Source organism: Hyla sarda, chromosome 11 (assembly GCF_029499605.1).
Source record: "Hyla sarda isolate aHylSar1 chromosome 11, aHylSar1.hap1, whole genome shotgun sequence".
Lineage (NCBI taxonomy): Eukaryota > Metazoa > Chordata > Amphibia > Anura > Hylidae > Hyla > Hyla sarda.
In genome coordinates this window covers 43743096-43767978 of record NC_079199.1, presented here as the reverse complement: position 1 = coordinate 43767978, position 24883 = coordinate 43743096, and the positions used below count along the sequence as shown (strand labels likewise).

Genomic DNA, 24883 nt, shown 5'->3' with positions numbered 1-24883 from the left:
TCACTAGGCATATCTCTTTCAGCTCACTGCAGCCCATCCCCATTCAAGTCAATGGGATTGCGCTGCAACACCTGGCACAGCCATGACCAAAAGTAGAACTGTGCTTGGGAGACAATTAAGGGCAGATGGGTGCCGAGACATGGATTCCCACCAATGAGCTAATGATGGCCAATCCTGAGCATAGACTATCAGTACTGTAGTCCTGGACAAGGCCTTTAAATTTATTATGTATTTTTTTATTTCTACCCAATATAATTCTTTTAGAAAATTAACATTGGAAGTCAACTGAAATGCCTTCTATTTATGATATCACTGACTTTTCCAGTAGTTCTAAGCCCTATTGCCATGGGGGAATACGTAAAAAAATTGCATCAATTATGCAGGAGTCCTATTCTTATCATTCCTTCTTCAAGAAGCTTGATGTATGGGGCAGAACATTCGATAATTCTTGTCCAGTGCTATAGTCTGACCTAGAGAAAAATGTATTTATCTTTCCCATTTGTGAAAGTAACAAGGAAATACGGAAACCAGGAAACCCTTGTTGGGAAATATTTGTTTATTTTAACAAGCTAGTTGTTCAAAATGCTTGGCGTCCCAGGGAGATTATTATTAGGAGTTAAAGCTATGTGCAAAAATAGCATATCTATTTTATGGCAATTATGGACTTTACTCCAAAGCTTTATTATGTGCTTTGAATCTGCAGCAGATAAACATTTTAGAGATAATTATTTGGACAAAATTACTTTTAGTTATGTAACTGTATCGACTAGAACATCAATTTAATAAACTCCAGGGGAGACAAAGAGGGTGTTAAAGAAGACGTTGGGTAGAAGAAGAATGACGAAGATCTTACCTGAAGAATTTCTTACCATTAATTGTTCCTAAAGTGCTAAAAGTTGGTGTTTCAACATCCCTCAAAAGTGTTTCTATTTCATTATTTACATATTCTTCATCTTCTGGGATTGTTGAGAGTGTTTCTAGCACAAGGCTGTCCTCTTGGATTATAGGGGTTGACCTGGACGTTGCATAGCTTTGTGGGTCTTCAGAGCCTTCAACTAATTCTGGAGTGCCTTGACGCTGTTCTTCCAGGTTATTGGTTTCCTCTTCTTCACTTGTCCAGGACTCAGCATCTGAGGTATGAACTTGTGGTGGGTTATCATAAGCAAATTCTTCTTCTTCGGGAAAGTCATCAAGGCTGGCATCATATTCATCCAGTTCTGAAGTTTGGTCAGTGATGACGGTTGAGTCTGCTTTTGTTAAATTTGTGGCTGGGTCGGATACGGGGCCTCCAGTAAGATTAACTGCTTCACACATGCGAGATATCCAAGAAGAAACCGGCTGGAAGAAATTCTGCCCAGCCATGTCTAAAACCATGACCAGAATTTGTTTGTTGAATATTCAAATTTGCTCGTCCTCCACAATTTTATGTCCGTGAGCTACAGAATAAGCATTATTGACATTAAGGTGCTTTCTGTCTAAGGACGAGTACATATTATATAAGTATGTATCACATACTGGATCACATCTTGTTATTCTATACAACGAGACTATACTGCACATTGCACTTTGTATGTATAATACACATTTTATTACATCATTTTGCCCTAATATTTTACTATATTTGTGTTGTGTAGATTAGCCAACATGTATCCAGATATGTTTAGAGACAAGTTTTAATCTAGTGGATTTACTTCTTTCACAAAAAAAAAAATTTCAGCTACTTAACTAGTAATCCTCTGAATCATAGTGTGTCTTATGTGTCATTATCTGAAAGCCTTTATGAATTGTCTGTTATAGTAAATACTTTATTTCCTATAAAATATTATTGTGATGTCCCAGTACGGGACATGGTCATGTACTACCCTTAGGCCCTGTCAGGTTGAGTCCCTCAGTGACCTGGGGGCTCCCCTGCAAGGTCTCCCCCTGTTGGTTTTATAAAGGTGTGTTTGTCACTAGACAGGGTCCCTATGTATAGGTAGTATAGAGGACCTGTGGGAGGTCTCAAGGACCTGTGTAAGTTTGTCACATGTTATTTTATGTAGTCACATGATTTGTTGTCACATGTTCTCCCAGAGAGCACCAGCTTAACCTATGACCCGCAGCTTGACCAATGGGCTTTAGTCCAGCCCCCCACTATATAAAGAGGTGGCCATTACAATACTCTCTCTCTCTTCCTTTACTGAGAACCAGCCAGTACAGATGTCTCAGTGCAAGTGATCAGCATCTGGAAGACCCCAAAAGCTACAGTCATTCCAGTAAGTCTCACGTCAATGTCTGTTGTAACTACAAGTAGTCAAGTCCTGCACATAGTCAAGTGAAGTCAAATTTCAAGTCAACTACGTATAAGTATAAGTTATAAGTATATTGGTCCAGCAAGCTGTGAGGTCCTCTGGGTCCTGACCAACTCTCTGGGAATTCTGGCCTTAGCTGTGAAGATAATTACACCTGTCTTCTACTCAGTAAAGCCTCCGTTTGACCATAACTGGTTGTGGACTCTCATTTCACTTCTAGCAATATGGATAGCAGAGAATCTGGGCTTGTGGTCTTCTGGAACCCGAAAACCACACTGGCGTCACGAACACTAGGGGTTAATACCAGTAAGCCCCCCGGGGTTAACACCATCTGATCCCACCACTCACACTGCTACACCCGTGGTCCCGTGATTTCACCCGGTGGTCCACCACATCAAGACTTAAAGGGGTACTTTTTTTTTTTAATCAACTGGTGCCAGAAAGTTAAACAGATTTGTAAATTACTTCTATTAAAAAAATCTTAATCCTTCCTGTACTTACCTAGCTGCTGAATACTACAGCGGAAATTCTTTTCTTTTTGAAACACAGAGCTGTCTGCTGACATCACGAGCACAGTGCTCTCTGCTGACATCTCTGTCCATTTTAGGAACTACCCAGAACAGCATATGTTTGCTATGGGGATTTCCTTTTACTCTGGCAGTTCCTAAAATGGACAGAGATGTCAGCAGAGAGCACTGTGCTCGTGACTCAGCAGACAGCTCTGTGTTTCAAACGGAAAATAATTTCCACTGTAGTATTTAGCAGCTAATAAGTACAGGAAGGGGTCATATTTTTTAATAGAAGTAATTTACAAATCTGTTTAACTTTCTGCCATCAGTTGATTTAAAAAATAAAAAAAAAGTTTTTCACCGGAGTACCCCTTTAATCTTAGAAAGCTACATTTATCTTGTTCTCTTGAAATGTTTGAATACATTGACAAGTGGGTGTTACTTTAGTGAGGCGTGTCCACACCCAGTCTGATATTGACCAATTAGTGTTGACATTAGACTATGTGAGGATATGTCCTAATTATATGGAGAACAGCTGTACTTCCATGAAGTGTGACCAGATGTAGAAAAGACATGCAATGCAAAATATGTGGGCCTGATTTACTAAGAGTGTTGTGTAGTTTTCTTTTGTGGGTTTTAATTTCCTACAATTTTTTACCACGGTATTTACAAAGGTTTCCCTACATTTTGCACTTTCCCTACATTTTGCTTTTTCTTACACGTTCTGATCTGTCGGGTTTTCCTCAGCTCAAATCCACTACTTTTTCTGTGGAAACCTTAGTAAATAAGTTGGGTTTCTGTCAAAATGTCGGGGACACGCCCCTTTATGGTGACCATGCCCACTTTTCCCCGGCGGCCATTTCTGTAAAATGGAGAGTTAATCGGGTTTTTTTCAATTCTGGCGCACAACCGGACAAAAAATGTTGGGTTTACAATAGTAAATCAGGGCCATCGTCTACCAGTTGACTATTATAATAAAACCACTTAAACATCATCAGTCTGTGACCGATCCTTGTGATTTGGAAAACTGCTGGTTGGTCCCTGGTTAGTATCCACTTTTGTTTTAGTTGTTCTGCTGCTTCTCCAAAAGAAAAAGCCACGACTAATTTGTAAACTTTTTCCCATTGAGCATTGCCTGAACATAAGTCTCCATACACTGACTGGGGTCTTAAATGAGAATCATCCCCTTTCTAGGAAAGCAGTGTAACAGTAAACAATTATGTTGCCATAGAAATCATAGAAATTAAGTCAAAATTATAACCCAAAAATTTTGACCGGAGATGGGCAGCCTTCCCATGTCCCATCCCAGAACACAGTCAAACATTGGCCGCCATCGGTACCCTAAGATCAGATGTGGGATATTATCCTTATACTACATTCCAATGTTGATGTTACGCACGTAGTGTAACACCACCCGGTTAGTGCAACTAGTATCTTAAACGGCACCCAAAACCTGTCATCTGCAAAGAGCACTTAGGGTGCATATTTGCTCCCGTTTTCTTTTTATATATTTCAAAATCTCCCTTTTGGAGGAGACTCTGGTTTGGCTAATATAAAATAATTTTCTTCTTTTTAGAGCAGAGTTGAATATTATTTTCCTTACAATTATTTCCATGATTTTTTCACCTAATACAGTATAAGTGCTTTGGGTGTGTTCTATATGTATACTACCAATTCTTGCTTAGGAAAACACTGATTTTTAAAAAAAAATTTAAGGTCCAAGCCCCAGTAGTGATAGATGGATAAATTTACCTTAATGGAATATGGGAAAATGAGGTACAGTAAAGCAACTGTTTGTGCTTGGACAGGAATGAGAACCTGAGCTTTGTCCAGTACGTTATCAAGCAACCAAAAAAAATAAGAAACAATAGACTCACTGCCTCTTGACGGATGTAGGTTAGAATTAAATGCTCAGACACCACGACAGGAAGACAATATAGACATGAAGAGTCCCAACGCTTGGAAAGGAAACTTAGTACAGGTGACACGGGTGTTAGTAACAATTACATTTCAATGACACAAAGCAGATGGATAGAAAAGAAATTCTCTTTAAAAGAGTCGGTTGTTAGATTTGACACATGTACAAAAAAATCATGCAGAGAAAACAAGATAGTGACAAAGATATCGAAATAAGAGTTGAAAAGCCTTTATTAGGTGAAGCGAAATGAACAAGAATATCTATAGGACTCAAAGCCGACTCAAAGGAGAATCTTCTTACTGTTGCTTAAAGGGGTACTCTACTGGCCAGCATTCAGAACTAAATGTTCCGAACACTGTTTTAGCGCTGCGGGGGTCAGCCACGCCCCTCTTGATGTCATGGTCACGCCCCCTCAATGCAAGTCAATGAGACGGTATTAGACTTGCATTGAGGGGGCATGACCGTGATGTCGCAAGGGGCGTGGCTGACCCCTCCAGCACAAAAACAGTGTATGGAACATTTAGTTTCGAACGTTGGCCAGTGGAGTACCCCTTTAAAGGGATTGCCGAGGATAAGACAAACTTGGCTAATTTCTTTCTAAAACCACACCACTCCTGTCCACAGGCTGCACGCTGTACTGCAGCATAGTAGCTCAATGGTTAGAACTTTTGAGTTACAGAGCTGGGACTCGGCAATGTCTGCATGGAGTTTTCATGTTCTTAGTTTTCTTGCATGGGTTTCCTCCATTTAATTTTTATGTTCCAAAAGTATACTGATATACTGATACATACTACTGATAGGTTAAGTGGTTTTCTATGAAACTGGCCCCATCTGAGATGAGGAAAAACGATTGTGAGCCTGTAGAATATGTTGCCATTATAAAGGCAACATAAATAAATAGCAATTCTATTCACTACAGTGAGACTAAGTTGCAAAAGATGTTGATAAAGTTAGAGAAGACCCTCGGGGAACCTCAGGATACCGGAAGATCCTTGGGAGTCTATAAGAGGAGGTGGACATCTCATGATGGCGCCCCTGGCTATGCAAGCTATGGAAATGTGTTACGCAGTTTTAGAATAAAGCAGCCATGTTTTTAAAGGAAATGAACAATAAAATCTCCCAGGTATAGACAGGATACACGGGCGCTCAACCACCAGGTAACAGGATAAAAACGTTTATTCACCCATAATGCAACGCATTTCACAGCACAGCTGCTTCAGCTGTTGAAGCAGCTGTGCTGTGAAACGCGTTGCATTATGGGTGAATAAACGTTTTTATCCTGTTACCTGGTGGTTGAGCGTCCATGTATCCTGTCTATACCTGGGAGATTTTATTGTTCATTTACTGCATTTGATGAGATGTGGAGTGGCTGCCGACACCTCAATTATATCTTACATCCTGATCTATTGTTGCACTTGGTGGAGTGTAACCCTTTGCGGTAAGCGCAATATCCACCTGTATGACCTTTTCTGTGAAACAAACGGTATCACACTATGGAGCGCTGTCTGCTTTCTGTTTTAATGTTTTTAAAGGGGTATTCCGGCTTTATACATTTTATCCCCTATTCTTTTGATAGGGGATAAGATGCATAAAGCCGGAATACCCCTTTAATGCTGGACAGCCCCTTTATGTAATGTATGTCTTGAAGTAAAGTTTTATATAAGTTGATTTAGTTAGCTAAATGTAAAGTCACTCAACAATGATTTCAGCAGAGAAGACTCAGCTGATGGCATCTTATGTTTTAGGACAACAAAAGGATCAGGATTTGAAATTGTAATGGAAAGTAGCTGTGAATTCCTCAATCTCATGTCTCCTTTGTGAGTTATAGGCAAGCACTTGGGTTGGAGTGCTGGTCCGTGCATGCCCAATTCTGCTCTACCCTAATATCATCGGTCATGGGAAAGTTGAAAGGCCTCCACGCACATTAGATAGTTGGCAGGTCCTGAAAAAACAGACAGGACTAGGTGAATTTTGTCTAATAAGTATACAGCGGCCTTTAAAGAGTTAGTCTAAAATCCTTAGCTTAAAGGGGTACTTCAACTGGGTCCAGAAAGTTAAACAGATTTGTAAATTATTCTATTAAAAAAATCTTAATCCTTCCAGTACTTATCAGCTGCTGTATGCTCCAGAGGAAGTTGGGTTGTTCTTTTCAGTCTGACCCCAGTGCTCTCTGCTGACATCTCTGTCTGTATCAGGAACTGTCCAGAGTCGGAGCAAATCGCTATAGTAAACCTCTCTGGACAGTTCCTGACATGGACAGAGGTGTCAGCAGAGAGCACTGTTGTCAGCAAGAAAAGAACAACTAAACTTCCTCAGTAGCATACAACAGCTGATAAGTACTGGAAGGATTAAGATTTTTTAAAAGAAGTAATTTACAAATCTGTTAATTTTCTGGCACCAGTTGATGTGAAAAAATAGTTTTCCACCGGAGTGGAAAGTCCTTTTGGAAATATTAAACAGAGGTGTCACCCTCTATAATTAGGGTGCATTCACATCACAACTTTGCCATACTGTTTTGAATCAGTTTTTGTATTTGAAAACAGTATACAACCGTATTGCTTGCCTTATACATTGACCACCCGCATAAAAGCTTACACAAAAAGATGCATCAGGTTCTGTAAGTTTTTCTACCTATCATTTTTTCGGCATTTTTTTTCCTGTGCACAAAACTGTAGTCTACCACGGTTTTGTATCCTGTTCTGTCCTGTTTCTTTTGTTTACAAAGGGTTTTGTGACCTTAATAAAATAAAAAAGTATACAGTTTTTATAACATTGTAGTCAATGCAAACTGTATGAGCACACGATTGCATACAGTTGTGTCCGTTTTTGAAGCATATGTTTTCCACAAAAAAAAAAACTGATTCAAAAAATTGTGGCAAATACAGGATGGGAATGTAGCCTAAACTGGGTCCAGGAGTTGCATTCTCTATAGTCATCAGGATCTCTCATTGTCCATTTTTCCAAAGTTATCAACTTAATTTTTCTCCAGGTGCAAAAAATATGAAAAAGATAATATATATTAATATATATATATATATATATATATATATATATATATATACACATATATATATATATATATATATATATATATATATATATATTTTTTTTTTTTTTTTTTTTTTTTTTTCTCATTCATAACCAGGGGAATACATAATATAAGTGAAGCCCTTGAAGCAGCTATGGAGCCCAATTTGGCTCCTCTTATTTTAGAGAGGGCTTGTTGACAACCTCCCAAAATTGATACACAGTCATTAAAGGGGTACTCCGGTGAAAACCTTTTTTCTTTTAAATCAACTGGTGGCAGAAAGTTAAACATATTTGTAAATTACTTCTATTAAAAAATCTTAATCCTTCCTGTACTTATTAGTTGCTGAATACTACAGAGGAAATTCTTTTCTTTTTGGAATGCTCTCTGATGACATCACGAGCACAGTTCTCTCTGCTGATGTTATTATAATAATAATAGCGCTTTATTTATTGATGTCCTTAGTGAGATTTGAACCCAAGTCCCCAGCACTGCAAGGTAGCAGTGCTAACCACTGAGCCACCATGCTGCCTTAGCATACATCTTCTATGCATGGTTGCTAAAATGGACAGAGATGTCAGCAGAGAGCACTGTGCTCATGATGTCATCAGTGTTCCAAAAAGAAAGGAATTTCCTCTGTAGCATTCAGCAGCTAATAAGTACTGGAAGGATTAAGATTTTTTAATAGAAGTGATTTACAAATATGTTTAACTTTCTGCCACCCGTTGATTTAAAAGAAAAAAGGTTTTCACCGGAGTACCCCTTTAAGTAGCTTAGGATGCCCTGATCACACACCTTTTATGGTTTCTTGATACGTCCTTCCATTTCCAAGATATGAGGGTTTATAATAAGTCTGACAATTCAGGGAAACTGTAATGTCCGTTCGTTTTTTGTTTTTTTCTTTCTGTTTAGGTGTGTATTCACAAACTAGGATGTTAAGAGCAGTTTTCTATTCTTCCTAGGTAGGGAATGGTTAATGCTCTGAACGAATGAAAAATTGGGTGTGTCCATTTTAAGCCAGACTTCTCCTGCATTCAGTGCTGATTATTTAGTTTAATGACACTATGTCTGTTTGAGCATTTACCTTGTATTTATCTCGGTTTTTAGCCATGGTTATATAGCATGCTCCTTGTCTTTTAGTCTGTGTTACATTAGTCGGTTTTAGGATTATGTTTGTTCGTTCTGCTCGGTCTGTGAGTCTTCAGTCTATTCAGACTCATCTGGTTCTAGTCTAGTGTTTCATGTATTATATTTCTGTTTCCTACTGGGTCAGCCTATTGTCCACACGGTGGAGTGTGTATGCTGGCCAGTAGCCTATTTGGCTTTATTATATGGGTGGACTATATGGTAACTCCTTTTGTGGAGTGGGGTGTCCAGTTTATTTGTTCTGTTTCCCAATGTTAACAGTCTCTTATGTTTCCTTATCAGTTTGCCTGTTAATATTCTGCCCTGTTAGTATTTGTATCCTGTTTGGTATATCTGGTTTTCTAGTAGTTTTCCCGTTTCTGGCCTGTGACAGACTATGTATATTATGTGTTTTTACACCACTCCACTTTAGCGCATGAAGGGAACGGCACCCAGTTGTCGATCCATCATTTAGGATGGATGGGCAAGTAGGCAGGGAGAGTCTTTTTAAGGTCAATTAGGGCTCACTCTCCCTGTCCTCCAGTCGGTCATGACAGAAACAGATAGGTGGGAACTTAATTTTAATAATAGTAATGACTATTAGGTTAAGGGGGGAATGGTGAATGTTTTACATTGAGGGGCATGTATGCCTAATACACCCCCCCCCCCTCCCCCGACTGTATTATTCTGCCCATTACCAGATATTCACACCTATTAAAAGTAAGTTCCCACCCATCTGACTGATTCCCTAAATTGTCAGACAAACTATGAACCCTCATATCTCAGGAACAGAAGGACGTATCCAGAAACTTTAAAAAGATGTGTCATGTCATAGCTTTTTAATGATATTGCAATCTCATTTTTGGGGTTGGCCACAGGTCCTTTTTATAGAACCTGAGAATGAATCCCATTTGGTCTGCAATGTAAGTGCCCTTTTAGATGGTACAGCAAATTTTTCACTACTAAGAAGCTAACAGTCTATTCCAAAACAAAAGCTACACAAAGTGGGTTGGCGAGACCTTTCCTTAATCCCATACCGACAAAAAGGAAAAGGGAAGAGTCACATAACACAATGAGATTTGTGAATTTATTGGGGGCACTTTACTGGTTAAACAAGAGCTTTTACTTTTTTGTAGAATTTTGCTTCTATAGCTGGGAATTGTATAATTGGAATGGTCATAAAACGGTTCTATGGTGAAAGGCAGAGAATGGTTTTACTGACTGTTATACACTTTGCTCTTTCCAATCCCATAACACATACACTATAAATGGTGCAGAATGTGAAAATAGCAGATCAAGTTGAAGAAGAGTAAGCCAGCATTATACAGATTCAATCACATGTATCAGAAAGCATGCAGCAATATATACAGAACATCAATGGACTGGATAGAAGACAAGGCACGTGTTAGGAGATAACTGTAACACATAATGTAACACTACCATAGTAGGCAGGAATATTCTTTTGCTTTTATGAAAATATATCAGAACATTGAAAAAGCATAAGAACCTAACAAAAAGGTTGAGTCTCAACAATGTAAAACTTACCAAGGCCTTTTAGAACTCCAGATTTTTCTTTTGGTCGTTTTCTCTTCCCGCGTTTGTCTAAACATGGGAAGTCCCCAATTTTTTCAAAGCACAACTTCTTATTTATAAGGAGGAAAAGAATGGCCAGGAGAACAATAAATACACCCACAGCAGACAGAAAACCAATGGCCTCCGGAGTGACTAGAAAAAAAACAACACACAATTTATTGATGGAGATTTCGAATCCTGAAGTCCTAAAGGGGTATGTACAACAAGCCCCTCTGCACTGTGGGCTATTGCAAACCTACAAGTCTAAAACTCCTATCATGTCCAGACAGCCTTCACCAAAAGAAAAAAAATGGTCTGGCTTATGGCCTCTGGTTTGGCTCTTTTAATGGGTTGTCCAGAATTAGGATTTTTCTGTCCACAAGCTGTGTCTGGTATTGCAACTCAGCTTCATTAAAGGAAAATTGTCATCAGTGTCACTGCAATTACCTGTTGGTACAGGCAGATAATGCAGGTAACACTGATGATAACCAAACTTACCTGTCCCCAATATGTGGTCCCGTTATCCCGCTATCTTTCTTCGTATCTTCTGTTCGGCGGCAGGCTTGGGGCACGGGCGGAACTTCCTGATGTCACCACTGCGGTTTCTCTACTGGGCCCCAATGCAAGCAGGCTTGGGGAAACAGCAAAGGGGATGTCAGAAAGCTCCACCCGAATGGAAGGAACAGAAGAAGATAACGGGAGAGCAGGACCAAGGAAAAGTATGGATGTCATCAGTGTCCTCCAACGTGGACAAGAGTGGTGCTGTTTATGCAAAAAGAAAGAAGTGGGTGGTGTCCCAGCACCATAAGGCTGCCCTGTGGCATGCCTGCTGCAGAAATGTTGGGCCCACTGAGAAACTGTTTGTTATAGTTAATATGTTCAAGCACTTTATTATTTACTCAATTATGTTTACCATATGCACTGTATAATATGTTATTTATATGTACTATGCCTTTAAGAGTGAGGAGCAGTGTAAACCAGGTGACCCTGTCTGCCCAAAGGGAACCCCTACATTTTCAGTTATATAGTGTAGTGGGGGAGGAGTTGCCCCAGTTCAGCCTAGAGCTGTGGTCTGAGCTCAAGTGTGGAAAGGAGGTGAAGTGTGTGGAGAACTCTGAGAAAAGCCTAAGAAAATATTCCTTCTAAAATCTACCAGCTATTCTTCAAGTGTTCCTGTACAGTGGAAAGTCAAGCCCTAAGCGGAGAAAGTAATTGGACCTTTTTCAGAACCCTAGTCTCCATGGGAAATATACAGTCTCTAATTTCTAGTCAGTATTATTCAAGTGGGTGAAAAGCACCATAAATCCCAGTAAGGCAACAGGGCTCGCAAGGGATACACTGCATCCCTTCTACTCCATACTGTGTGTGTAATACCATCTGCACCCTGCTCAGTAAAAGGCAGTTATCCCTAACCCGACGTTGGTGTGTTTATTATCCCCCCCCCCCCTGTCTGGCCCAGGAGAAGCTGTCTCCATCTCGGATCGTTTATAGGTTAACAGTGCCCTGGCGTCACGAAGTGATAGGAATTCCTTGCACCACAGGGTCAACACATGTGAACCAAATCAGAGGCCAAATACCAGACCATATATACTTTTTATTTCAATACGTTTTTATTTATTTTTTTTTATAGTAAACAAAGAAAACAGAAAGGCCGAACATAGTGATCATAGTTGTACAATAGGTGAAAATGAACAAACAGACACCATCATAGGCAGCTATACAATGTAGCATTGACAAAACATAAGGAGAGAACAAAGGATGTATAGTATTTCCAAGTATTTTTAGGATAATCAAACCATTTATACTTTTTAAGCTGTGTGTCATGAGTATTAATCCTTGTACACAGATATACATCAACTCACACAGGTCAAACCCTTTAAATAAACAATCTTTTCAAATCTATAATAGTTGACCATAAATAAATGTAACTTTCAATGGTGAACGTGGGATGTATTTTACCATAAAAATAGAAAATGGCACAAGGAACATATGTATGACAGCCACTGGGAGATAATGGGGACATAAAATAATTTAGTAGATTTTTTTTTTGCTTATACACTGCTCAAAAAAATAAAGGGAACACTTAAACAACACAATGTAACTCCAAGTCAATGACACTTCTGTGAAATCACACTGTCCACTCAGGAAGAACACTGATTGACAATCAATTTCACATGCTGTTGTGCAAATGGAACAGACAACAGGTGAAATTATAGGCAATTAGCAAGACACCCCTAATAAAGGAGTGGTTCTGCAGGTGGTGACCACAGACCACTTCTCAGTTCTTATGCTTCCTGGTTGATGTTTTGATCACTTTTGAATGCTGGCGGTGCTTTCACTCTAGTGGTAGTGTGGTGTCCCAGTACCGCATTTCATACGGTACTTATCTATTTATGGGTCCCCATAGCCAGAGTCCCTAGGACGTAGGGATCCATGTAATCTAGTCTACCCCTGGTCGCCTCTATCTTAACGTATAATTAGTAATTTATGGTAATAGAAAGACAAAGAAACAGACCGCAAACGGCGCCTTGTGTATTACCCTTGAGAGTAGGTGGGGAAATGAAGCCCCTTAATAGTGGCTGCTCACCTTGGAGAAGAAGAAATGATGCATATCACCTCAAACAGAGGTCTAAAGGTGGAGCAGGCTGCTCAGCCGGAGGGTCCGCAGGAGGCAGGTGAACCTGTCCTGTTGAAGTATGCGAGGAGGTAGAGGAAAAAGGACCAACGAAATTCCAGGCGCTGCTAGCTCAAAAACACCGGAGGCAATGGGTTATAGATGAAAGATCCTGGCAGGGATCATATTTATTAAAACAACAAAAGTACAGATGACGCGTTTCGAGGGTAAACCCCTCTTCATCAGATCAGCATTGCTGATCTGATGAAGAGGGGTTTACTCTCGAAACGCGTCATCTGTACTTTTGTTGTTTTAATAAATATGATCCCTGCCAGGATCTTTCATCTATAACCCATTGCCTCCGGTGTTTTTGAGCTAGCAGCGCCTGGAATTTCGTTGGTCCTTTTTCCTGTACCTCCTCGCACAATTAGTAATTTAGGCATAGATAATATAAATAGTATAGTATAAATGTAAATAAATGGTTAATTACTTGTTTCCATGGTGTCGCAGGGCCTTCGGGTCATGTGATGCGTTCCAAGCCTCACTCTGGATGCGTTCCAGGCCTCACTTTGGTATCTCTAGCCTCTTTTGGTTTAATAATGTATATAGATCCTGTGACGTAAGCAATCCCATCAAACCATGTAAGGTGAATGGGAGACGTTCGGACCAATCAGATTCGCCACGCCCCCTGCCCATATAAGGGAGCGACGGCCATGTTTCTCTCTCTTACCTCGTGGGCTGTCAAGCAAGAAAGACCTGTACAGCAGTAATCGCAGTGAGTTAGGCCCGAGCCTTGCGGCAACGGCTGAACAATTATAATTATAGAGTGTATCACCTCCCAAACACTCTGCAGCATCTCCGGACCTAATACCTCCCCTAATTCCGGACAGATCTTCAAATCTCTTCCTAAATTAAGAGACTTATTGTCTAGCTCAAGGTCCACAACTACTGCCAGTCGCTAAGTAACCAAAGGACTGTTTGTACGAGACTGTGACTGTACCTTGAATATTGCAAGCACTTCAGTAAACGTTATTCAAGTTCAAATTCAAATCTCCTTGTGGACCTTCAGTTATTTTATGCACCTATCGTTACTGGGAAGGGTGGCGATAGGCCGGAACACTGATTCAGCATACCAGCCCTCAGCCTTGCGTCACAAACTCTAGGGTTAACATTAACCCCTCCTATACCATTACCATACCACCCCTACCATACACCCCCCAAGGGCTACCACAAAGCCTTTTTGGCATTGCACAAACAGGATTCGGGTGTGGGCCTACCATTGCCACTAGTGAAAGTGTACTCCCCCCCAGAAAGTGAACTTTATTCATGTGTTGCTGTGTACAGGAACGGTGCTTGTGGTGCACCATACAAGGGGGCCAAGAGAAAAGTAAGGGGGGAGGCGAAAATCTGCTTGCAACTACAATGTGTAAACTGCGCAAGGAATTTATGCTACGATCCTCTGGTCCAGTCAGCAAGGGCGGACCTCAACTGTTACTGTAAGGAGCTTAGAGGGGTACTCTGCCTCAGACATCTTATCCCCTATCCAAAGGTTAGGGGATAAGATGCCTGATCGCGGGGGTCCTGCCGCTGGGGACCCCAGCAATCTTTGCAGCGGCACCCCACCGTCATCACTACAAAGCAAACTGGCTCTGTGCGTGACGACGGGGCGATGCAGAGGACAGAGCATCGTGATGTCACGGCTCCGCCCCATGATGTAATGTCCCGCCCACTCATCACGATCATTGATCATCATGCCCCCTCCCATAGACTTGTATTGAGTGAGTGGGACGTGACATCACAGGGTGCGGAGCCATGATGTCATGATGCTCCATCCCCTGCATTGCCCCGTCATCAAGCACAGAGCCAGTGTGCTCTGTAGTGATGTCGACGGGGTGCCGCAGAAGAGATTGCGGGGATCCCCAGCAACGGGACCCCGGCGATCAGACATCTTATCCCCTAACCTTTGGATAGGGGGATAAGATGTCTGGGGCAGAGTACCCCTTTAAGGTGTTATTTGTCAGCAACGACGGTGAGGGTGAAATGAGCGTACAGATTGTATCAGTGTCTGGCTCACCCCGATCCGATGACAAGTCACATGGGTATAAGTGTTTGGATTATTAACACCTACAGCGGCTGACATTAATTTATAGCCACACTCTAAAAATAATATGTTACTTTGTCACAATGTGGCATCACTTCAGACAAACAGCACAAAGCAGCGTTATATAACTATTACGGGTAGAAATGCAAATAGTAAAAACTTTTGGTTGAATATTTAAGTGTATTGTTCCCCTATATCAGTGTTTTCCAACCAGGGTGCCTCTAGCTGTTGCAAAACTACAACTCCCAGCATGCCCGGACAGCCTTTGGCTGTCCGGGCATGCTGGGAGTTGTAGTTTTGCAACAGCTGGAAGCACCCTGATTGGGAAACGCTGACCTATATGGTGCAGGATACAGTATTTGGATCATGTATGGAGATCCTAAAATACATAATAGTACCTACCTAGGTCTATCATGTTAGAGTATACAATATGCAGACTTATCACAAATCTAACTTACACTGGTTGTACAATTTGGAATTTTTCACTACTTGGGAAGTCTGGCAGCAGCTTACCCCTCCTTCTCCCTTTATTGAAAAAGGTTAAAGGTTTTATTATTTTATTAAAGAGTCTGGGGACAGTACCAATACCAAAGCCATTTAGTGCCTAATAATATATGAAAGAGAACATGTGAGTGTGAAACATATCAATGTACAGCTCAAATACTAATTTTATAGAAATAGTAGTTTTTTTTTGCTGATTCTTGCTTTGAATGGTCACAGCATTTAAAAAAAAAACTTAGCAAAAATCATAAATCAATAGTGCAAGTGAATATAAGAAACTTTGTAATGTATCTTATTTTCTATCCCCTTTCCCCCAAACTTGATCATTCACTCTAGACAGAAAAAACTCAGCTCACTGAGGGGTCGCGTTACATGCTGCCCATAGTAGTCGATGGAAAGGCAAGGAGTTAAAGGGATACTCTGGCCCTAGACATCTTATACCCTATCCAAAGCATAGGGGATAAGATGTCTGAACACAGGGGGGTCCACCAGCACGGACCTCCCGCAATCTCCGTGCACGCATCCGGCGTTCTGAACATTATGTTCAGAACACTGGGTTTGGGCGGCTGTGGTCGTGACATCACGCCACGCCCCCCTCCATTCATGTCTATGGGAGCTGTAAACAGCTGTCACACCGCCTCCCATAAACATGAATGGAGGGGACGTGACGTGACATCACGAGGGGTAGTGGCGTGACGTCATGACAACAGCCACCCGAACCAGCGTTCTGAACATAATATATCCCCTTTGGATAGGGAATAAGATGTCTAAGGGCGGAGTACCCCGTTAACTGCAGAGTGAGACAGAAGGCCAGAGTCAAAGCTTACACTGTCCAGTACTTCTCTATAATGTTCTCCATGCTGTACTGCTACGAGGGCGTGCAATAAAGATATATTTACCCACTAGCCCAGGGACAACTATAAAATTAGAGATACAACCTGCAGAGGGGAAATTGGTGAAAAAATAACCTATTCAAGTTATTTAATGCTCTTAATGGGGCATTATACAAGCATCTCAAACAATGTAATGTAAACCCTTTAACAGTATGCGGTAGCCAAATCGTTAGTCTTCATCCATGTTTCTATATACAGTCTTTGTGTAATATTATATAATCAGCCGCAGCGTTCTTTATAGCAGACCCCCGGCGTCTGCCTATTTGTGCTCCCCCCATGACACCAAGTCAAATAATTGTCTCCGCATCCTTACTCCATGAAAATGTTTGGTACCAAATGACAAAATATTATGCTTTATTACCTTAATCAATTACACCTTCTATATATGTGTGTGCAACAAGCTATTATTTTCCCACTGGTATAAAAGACATTCTTCATTACCAGATCGTAATGAGTGGGCATACATAGTGGATGGGGAGGAGGGGCTGCTGCGTAGGAAGACGTTCTTGAGGAAACCATACAGAAAAAAAAAACTTAAGTCAGCGATTAGCAGCAAGACTCGTTCTAATGTGCACACCCACTCGCACGCCCACGCTTTGTGCTGCGCTGTATTCATCTTATGGGAATGGCTGGGCAGGGAGACCTCCGCAGCCTTCTGCAACGTGTGCCACGATCCATAATTGTCACTTATCAATGTGACAAATTAGTCGCTTTGGTGGCAACTGAGGTGTGGTAAGCTTGTGGGGGTGTAGGGTATATGGGGTGTAGCTGTGCAGTGATGAAAGGGTGCTGGTTTAACCCTTAACTGTCGTGACACCAGGGTGAGGGCTCCTCTGTATATACTAGTCCTATCGCCACCCGTCCCAAGGGTGATAGGGAGGAATAATAAAGGATTGTCCACAACCGGATGTTTCAGAAACTGTCAGAACTTTTACTGCAGGTTTTATGCAGAATCAAACAGGAACAGTCTTTCTACAATCACAGTCTATTAGGATCCTGACAGTTGGTTGGGACCTAGTGAGTTTTAAGCTCAGGAGATTTATATGCGCGGTTCCGCTGGATTTAGGGGATTGAGTTTAGGTCCAGCAGTCACGCAGACTTTAGCGGGGAGTTGTATTGTAACTCACGATTTGGTAAGTTGCGGTATTGTCAGGCTTCGGCCTGGTCTTGTCTTTGTAAGTTACGCGGATCTCTCCTCTCTGCTAGTCCGGAACCCAAGAGAGCGGGGATTGGCTGGCAGTTCCCTTATATGGGCAGGGGCTGGCCTTGAGCTCATTGGTCCATACCATCTGTCAATCACTTTACACAAGGAATTATGGTCTAAACATGTGACCACACACGTGACCTAGGAAGGTCCTTTAACATACCCTAAGAGAATTAACATTAGTCACATGACTTAAGGTCCTGCAACACTATATACACAATTAAACATACAATTAAATATACATACAAACATCACAAAATTAAAGGAGGAAAAGGTGACTAGGGCTATCCCACCAGGAGGACCCTACTGGAACTAAGTAACTCTGGCTTTGGGGACCACCATACAAGGTACGGTATACTATACAGTACCGGGACACCACAGAGGTCTTACAAATCCCACTGTGTGAAAAGTGGTTATCTTCCGTGGAAGTATAGTATATATGAAACATAAATTTTTCAAGATTTTTGTAAACAACGCGTTCTTACTCACTTTCGGATTGAACAACAATACGGTTATGAAAAAAATTTTTTTATGACTTAATGGGGTACTCCAGTGGAAATCCAATTTTTTTTTAAATCAACTGGTGCCAAAAAGTTAAACAGATTTGAAAATTACTTCTTTTTAAATCCTTCCAGTACTTATCAGCTGCTGTTTTCTCCAGAGAAGGTTCTTTTCTTTTTGAATTTCCTGTCTGACCACAGTGCTCTCTGCTGACACTTCTGTCCATTTCAGGAACTGTCCAGAGCAGGATAGGTTGAGATTTATATTTTCTCCTGCTCTGGACAGTTCCTGACATGGACAGAGATATCAGCAGAGAGCACTGTGGTCAGACAGAAAGGAAGTTCAAAATGAAAAGAACTTCCGCTGTAGCATACAGCAGCTGATAAGTACAGGAAGGATTATGATTTTACAAATCTGTTTAACTTTCTGGCACCAGTTGATAAAAAAAAAAAAAAAAGTCCACTGCTGTCCGGGCATGCTGGGAGTTGTAGTTTTGCAACAGCTGGTGCACCCTTGTTGGGAGACATTGGTCTATTGCTTCATGTGCATGGTTGAGCTGTAATCCTATATGGCAGCGCATGCGCGGCTTCCTAGAACATAGCAACATGACCTCCACGCACGGACGTAACTATAGAGGCTGCAGAGGTAGCAGTTGTACCAGGGCCCCTGCCTAATGGGGCCCCAAAGGCACATCTGCCCTATAAAAAAAAACACCAGTATTATAAAAAGACACAGGGCCTGTAACAGATTTTGTATTGGGGCCCTGAAGCTACAAGTTACACCTCTGCCTCTATGTGTTGCAAATCAGGTTCCGCTGGGTGCCATACGTGCAAACGTATTCTCGCCTAGAAGCAATGCTCTAGGAAAGAATACCTCTGTACACATTTCTTCCAAGGGAGTATGCCACAAATCGGACAGAAAAATAACTTGAATTAAAGGGGTACTCCGCTGCCCAGCGTCCAGAAGTTTATTGTTCCGGACGCTGTGTGCGGGCTTCCGTGTTCAGGGCCACCCCTCATGTCCTGTAATATGGAATGCATAATAAAAACTCTTTATCGTTATAAAATTGGAGGTACATAGGGGTACAGTATGAGCCAATAGCAGGCTGTAGCTATATCCTCAGATCCATAACATGGACTTTCACACGAGACACACAGACATTCAAAGGCAGCCATATTTTTCCTACATAAACTTTTGAGTACTAAGGACAATACAAGATATTCTAACTTTTAACTGAGCAGTAAATAAATATAAATAAATATGTATATATATATATATATATATATATATATATATATATATTATAAATGGACACAGTAGTAATGTTGTTTAAACATGGCTTCTCCTTTTTCGGTAACAAAGCAAATGCAACCTATATCTTCAGGCACAAACCAATACAAAATAAATCCTGCATGTCCAGCGCTAACTACACAAAATCTTTCTTTACTGTTCAGGTGGCTTACTACTAGCCACACAGCACAACAGTCACCAAAAATATGTTAGGCTGGGTTCACACCACGTTTTTCAAATACGGTTACCGTATACGGTTTTCCGCTAAAAAAAAGTATGGCAAAAACCGTATGCAACCGTATACAACCGTATGACTCCAAATTAAAACGTATACGGTTTTTCCCCGTATACGGTTCCAAAACGTATGTACGGTTCTATCCGTTTGCATCCGTTTTTGCCAACGGTTTTGCTATTTTGTTGGAATTAGTTTTCCAGCAATTTAATAAAGTTACTATTGTTCTATTGAATTTTCAAAGGACGTGGGAGTGGGATGTCTGGGATAAATTCTAGAAAGATCTGCGCATGTGTCAACTCCAAAAACGGATTAGAAAAACCGTGTGCAACCGTATTCTGAAATTCTGTGTACGGTTCTCATAGACAACAATGTTAAAAGAACCGCATACGGTTCGCATACGGTTTTCCAACCGGAGGCAAAAACGTGGTCGACAGCGTTTTTGCCTACGGTTGAAAAATCGTCAAAACGTATACGAGGCAAAACGGATGCAACCGTACACAACATTTGGAATACGGTTTACAATGCATTCTCTATGCATACGGTTTCATATACGATCATATACGTTTTTTTGCGGAAAACCGTACACGGTTACCGTATTTGAAAAACGTGGTGTGAACCCAGCCTTACTCACATTAGACAAAAGTTGCAGACTTCCAACTCTCACCTGAGGTTCCTCACAGCAGGCTTGGTTATACCTTTTGTAAACCCAGTATTAGGCTGGGTTCACACTACGTTTTCTCCCATACGGGAGCGCATACGGCAGGGGGAGCTAAAACCTCGCGCTCCCGTATGCCTTCGTATGCGTTCCCGTATGTCATTCATTTCAATGAGCCGGCCGGAGTGAAACGTTCGGTCCGGTTGGCTCATTTTTGCGCCGTATGCGCTTTTACAACCGGACCTAAAACTGTGGTCAACCACGGTTTGAGGTCCGGTCGTAAAAGCGCATACGGCGCAAAAATGAGCCGACAGGACCGAACGTTTCACTCCGGCCGGCTCATTGAAATGAATGACATACGGGAGCGCATACGAAGGCATACGGGAGCGCGAGGTTTTAGCTCCCCCTGCCGTATGCGCTCCCGTATGGGAGAAAACGTAGTGTGAACCCAGCCTTAATCGGCCTCACCACCTGTGCTGACTTAGAGCCAACCTAAAAACCTGACTGGCCCAAGAAGGGAATGAAAGGACCCTCTACCAAGTCTGCCTATCATCCCCTAAAAATCCATACCCAATAACAGGGCTTACCAAATTTACTAATAAACTAAATCTCACCATGAATTTTAATCCAGCTTTCCATGGATGAGATATGCGCTTCCTGAAACCTTGTATCAATATACAACAGGTACCCCAAACATCTCTGTTTTTAATATATATATATATATATATATATATATATATATATATATATATTATATATTCTTTTTCCTTTATTTTTAAATATAAGCAGGCTGTGTTAGAAAATATCAACCTACACAACACATTTTTTTCCTACATGATCTGGCTGTCCGCAACATTTATTTAATCGCTTAATAGTTCCCTCTAATATTTTATGCATCCAATATAGCACACAAGCTAAGGGACAACTGGTACTTAGTATTCACAGACGCCGACATGGAAATGAAATGCTTGCTGCGGTTGTTTGGCCGTTGTCTGACTCTTTAAGTCTTTTGATTATATACACAATGAGCTGATGGAAAGCTCCGATAATCCTCTAGCTCCATTTGGCCTTTTTATATTGTGCAGAAATGATTCACCTCCACATAAAGTGCAAAATACCTTCAATGATGTTCCTATTTGGATTTTCCCATTGAAAAATTGTTTTATTCTAAATGATATGAATTAGAGCTTCACAATTTGAGGAAATTGCGATTTTGCCATTATGGAGGTAAATATTGTGATTTCGATATGCGATTGTGATAGTAAAACAAGTGGGGAAATCTCCCCATTTCATGTCCAATCCCCCCATTTCTTGACCATTTTCTTGATTCCATTTCCAATCCCCCCATTTAATAATATGAAATTAACAGAATGGCTATATTAAATGAGGGGAATGGCTATGGGAAAAAGAGGCGGAATAATGAGAGGGAACAGTTAGAGATAATGAGAGGGAAAGGTTAGAAAATGAGGGGGAACGGCAATAGAACCGTGCGACAAAATTTAAGAAAAAACACAATTTTTTAACTTTTGGGGGCTTCCGTTTCTACGCAGTAAATTTTTCCGTAAAAATGACACCTTATCTTTATTCTATAGGTTCAGAAGATTAAAATGATACCCTACTTATATCGGTTTGATTTTGTCGTACTTCTGGTAAAAAATCATAACTTCATGCAAGAAATTGTATACATTTAAAATTGTCATCTTATGACCCCTATAACTTTTTTATTTTTCCGTGTATGGGGCGGTATGAGGGCTAATTTTTTGTGCCGTGATCTGAAGTTTTTAGCGGTACCATTTTTGTATTGATTGGACTTTTTCATCGCTTTTTATTCATTTTTTCATGATATAAAAAGTGTCCAAAAATGCACTATTTTGGACTTTTGAATTTTTTTGCGCGTACGCCATTGACCGTGCGGTTTAATTAATGATACTTTATAATTCAGACATTTCCGCACGCGGCGATACCACATATGTTTATTTTTATTTACACAGTTTTTTTTTAAATGGGAAAAGGGGGGGTGATTCAAACATTTATTAGGGAAGGGGTTAAATGACCTTTATTCACTTTTTTTTTTTTGCAGTGTTATAGCTCCCATAGGGACCTATAACACTGCACACACTGATCTTTTACATTGATCAATGGTTTTTCATATGAAACCAGTGATCAATGATTCTGCCGCTTGATTGCTCATGCCTGGATCTCAGGCACTGAGCAGTCATTCGGCGATCGGACAACAGGAGGCAGGTAAGTGCCGTGCGCTATTAACCACAGGTCCCAGCTGTTGTTAGAGGCAGGGCTCGACCCGCTATGACGCTGTGGCCCCGCATTATAGAAAGGGAAAGGACCCATGACGTACCACTACGTCCTTGGTCCTTAAGGGGTTAAAAAGAAACAATGTAGGCATAGGCGTGATACCTAACATTTTGTAGTATTGTATCTAGGCTTCCCTACTCCCGTGGAAAGGATTCAGTCCACTACCCTATCTTTGTATCTAGATGTCTTGTTGGCACACCACTTAGCATTCTGCATTTTGGACACATGCCCTTCCCACTCTCCTTCATCCTGAAAGCTAAGCACATGCACATATTTGCATTAAGCCCCTACATCATCATATTTTCTAGGCAACAATGGACAACCAATCACATTAAGAATGTCTCAACTAGCAAGGTCATTGACTTCTAATGGTAGCATATGTCTAGGGTTCAGCTAATGCACATGAACAAGACCTTCACCACCTGCTACACTATTTTCCCTCTAAAATAATCTCAGTCAAAGAATATCCATGTCCAATGCATGTGCTCAACTCAGCACCAAGCATCTGCTCCACATAGAGGTCAATGTCCCTCTTGATGGCAGTAATGTACATAGGGAACAGGAAGAGCATATGAAACAAGCTGCTTGACCCTATCACACTCCTTACCACTTGCAATAGGATGCACTGATGCTCTCTTTTTCCTGACTCATTACTCTACCATCTTCCTTGTTTGATAATGATGTTGCATCTTTTGAGAAAGCTGGATTGGGGAACAAGGGGCCCTTTTTCACCCACCTTCTCTGATAGTCGTCCATTGTTCCTATCCAACCAAAAAGAGTGGTGGCTATGTACACTGCTCCAGAAAATAAAGGGAACAGTAAGATAACACATCCTAGATCTGAATGAACTAATTGTATGAAATACGTTCGTCTTTACATAGTTGAATGCGCTGACAACAAAATCACACAAAAATGATTAATGGAAATCAAATTTATCAACCCATGGAGGTCTGGATATGGAGTCACACTCAAAATCAAAGTGTAAAACCACACTACAGGTTGACCCAACTTTGATGCAATGTCCTTAAAACAAGTCATAATGAGGCTCAGTAGTGTGTGTGGCCTCCACGTGCCCGTATGGCCTCCCTACAATGCCTGGGCCTGCTCCTGAAGAGGTGGTGGATGGTCTCCTGAGGGATGTCCTCCCAGACCTTGACTAAAGCATCCGCCAACTGCTAGACAGTTGTGGTGCAACATGGCGTTGGTGGATGGAGCGAGACATGATGTCCCAGATGATGTCGGATTCAGGTCTGGGGAACGGGCGGGCCAGTCCATAGCATCAATGCCTTCCTCTTGCAGGAACTGCTGACACACTCCAGCCACATGAGGTCTAGCATTGTCTTGCATTAGGAGGAACCCAGGGCCAACCGCACCAGCATATGGTCTCACAAGGGGTCTGAGGATCTCATCTCGGTACCTAATAGCAGTCAGGCAACCTCTGGCAAGTACATGAAGGGCTGTGCGCCCCCCCCCCCCCCCCCCCCAAGAAATGCCATCCCACACCATTACTGATACAACATCAAACCGGTCATGCTGGAGGATGTTGCAGGCAGCAGAACATTCTCCACAGCATCTATAGACTCTGTCATGTTTGTCACATGTGCTCAGTGTGAACCTGCTTTCATCTGTGAAGACCACAGGGCGCCAGTGGCGAATTTGTGAATCTTGGTGTTCTCTGGCAAATGCCAAAACATCCTGCACGGTGTTGGACTGTAAGAAAAACCCGCACCTGTGGATGTTAGGTCTGTTTCTGACCGTTTGAGTGGACATATGCACATTTGTGGCCTGCTGGAGGGCATTTTGCAGGGCTCTGGCAGTGCTCCGGGTGCTGGGTTGTTGCCCTCCTACAGCCTCCTCCACATCTCCTTATGTACTGGCATGTCTCCTGGTAGCGCCTCCATGCTCTGGACACTACACTGACAGACACAGCAAACCTTCTTGCCACAGCTCGCATTGATGTGCCATCCTGGATGAGCTGCACTACCTGATCCACTTGTGTGGGTTGTAGACTCCGTCTCATGCTACCACTAGAGTGAAAGCACCGCCAGCATTCAAAAGTGACCAAAACAGTGAGCAGTGTATATGGCTCTTTCTTTTCAACCACACCAACTAGCTCACATTTCTACATAATGC

At 41.5% G+C, this 24883-nt stretch overlaps 1 protein-coding gene across 4 annotated transcripts in view; it reads right to left on the bottom strand.

Annotated features, from left to right (window-relative positions):
- The window catches only part of SYT16 (synaptotagmin 16), a 128839-nt gene that overhangs the window by 44845 nt on the left and 59111 nt on the right, over positions 1-24883 (bottom strand). For 3 of the 4 annotated variants that reach the window (XM_056545511.1, XM_056545513.1, XM_056545512.1), the window contains exons 2-3: positions 10417-10596; positions 870-1436 (exon numbers count right to left, since the gene is read on the bottom strand). In XM_056545511.1, coding sequence (XP_056401486.1) covers positions 870-1374 — 505 coding nt within the window. In that variant the 5' untranslated portion in view covers positions 1375-1436; positions 10417-10596. The remainder of the gene's footprint in view (positions 1-869; positions 1437-10416; positions 10597-24883) is intronic. The other variant, XM_056545514.1, reaches the window with a different exon arrangement.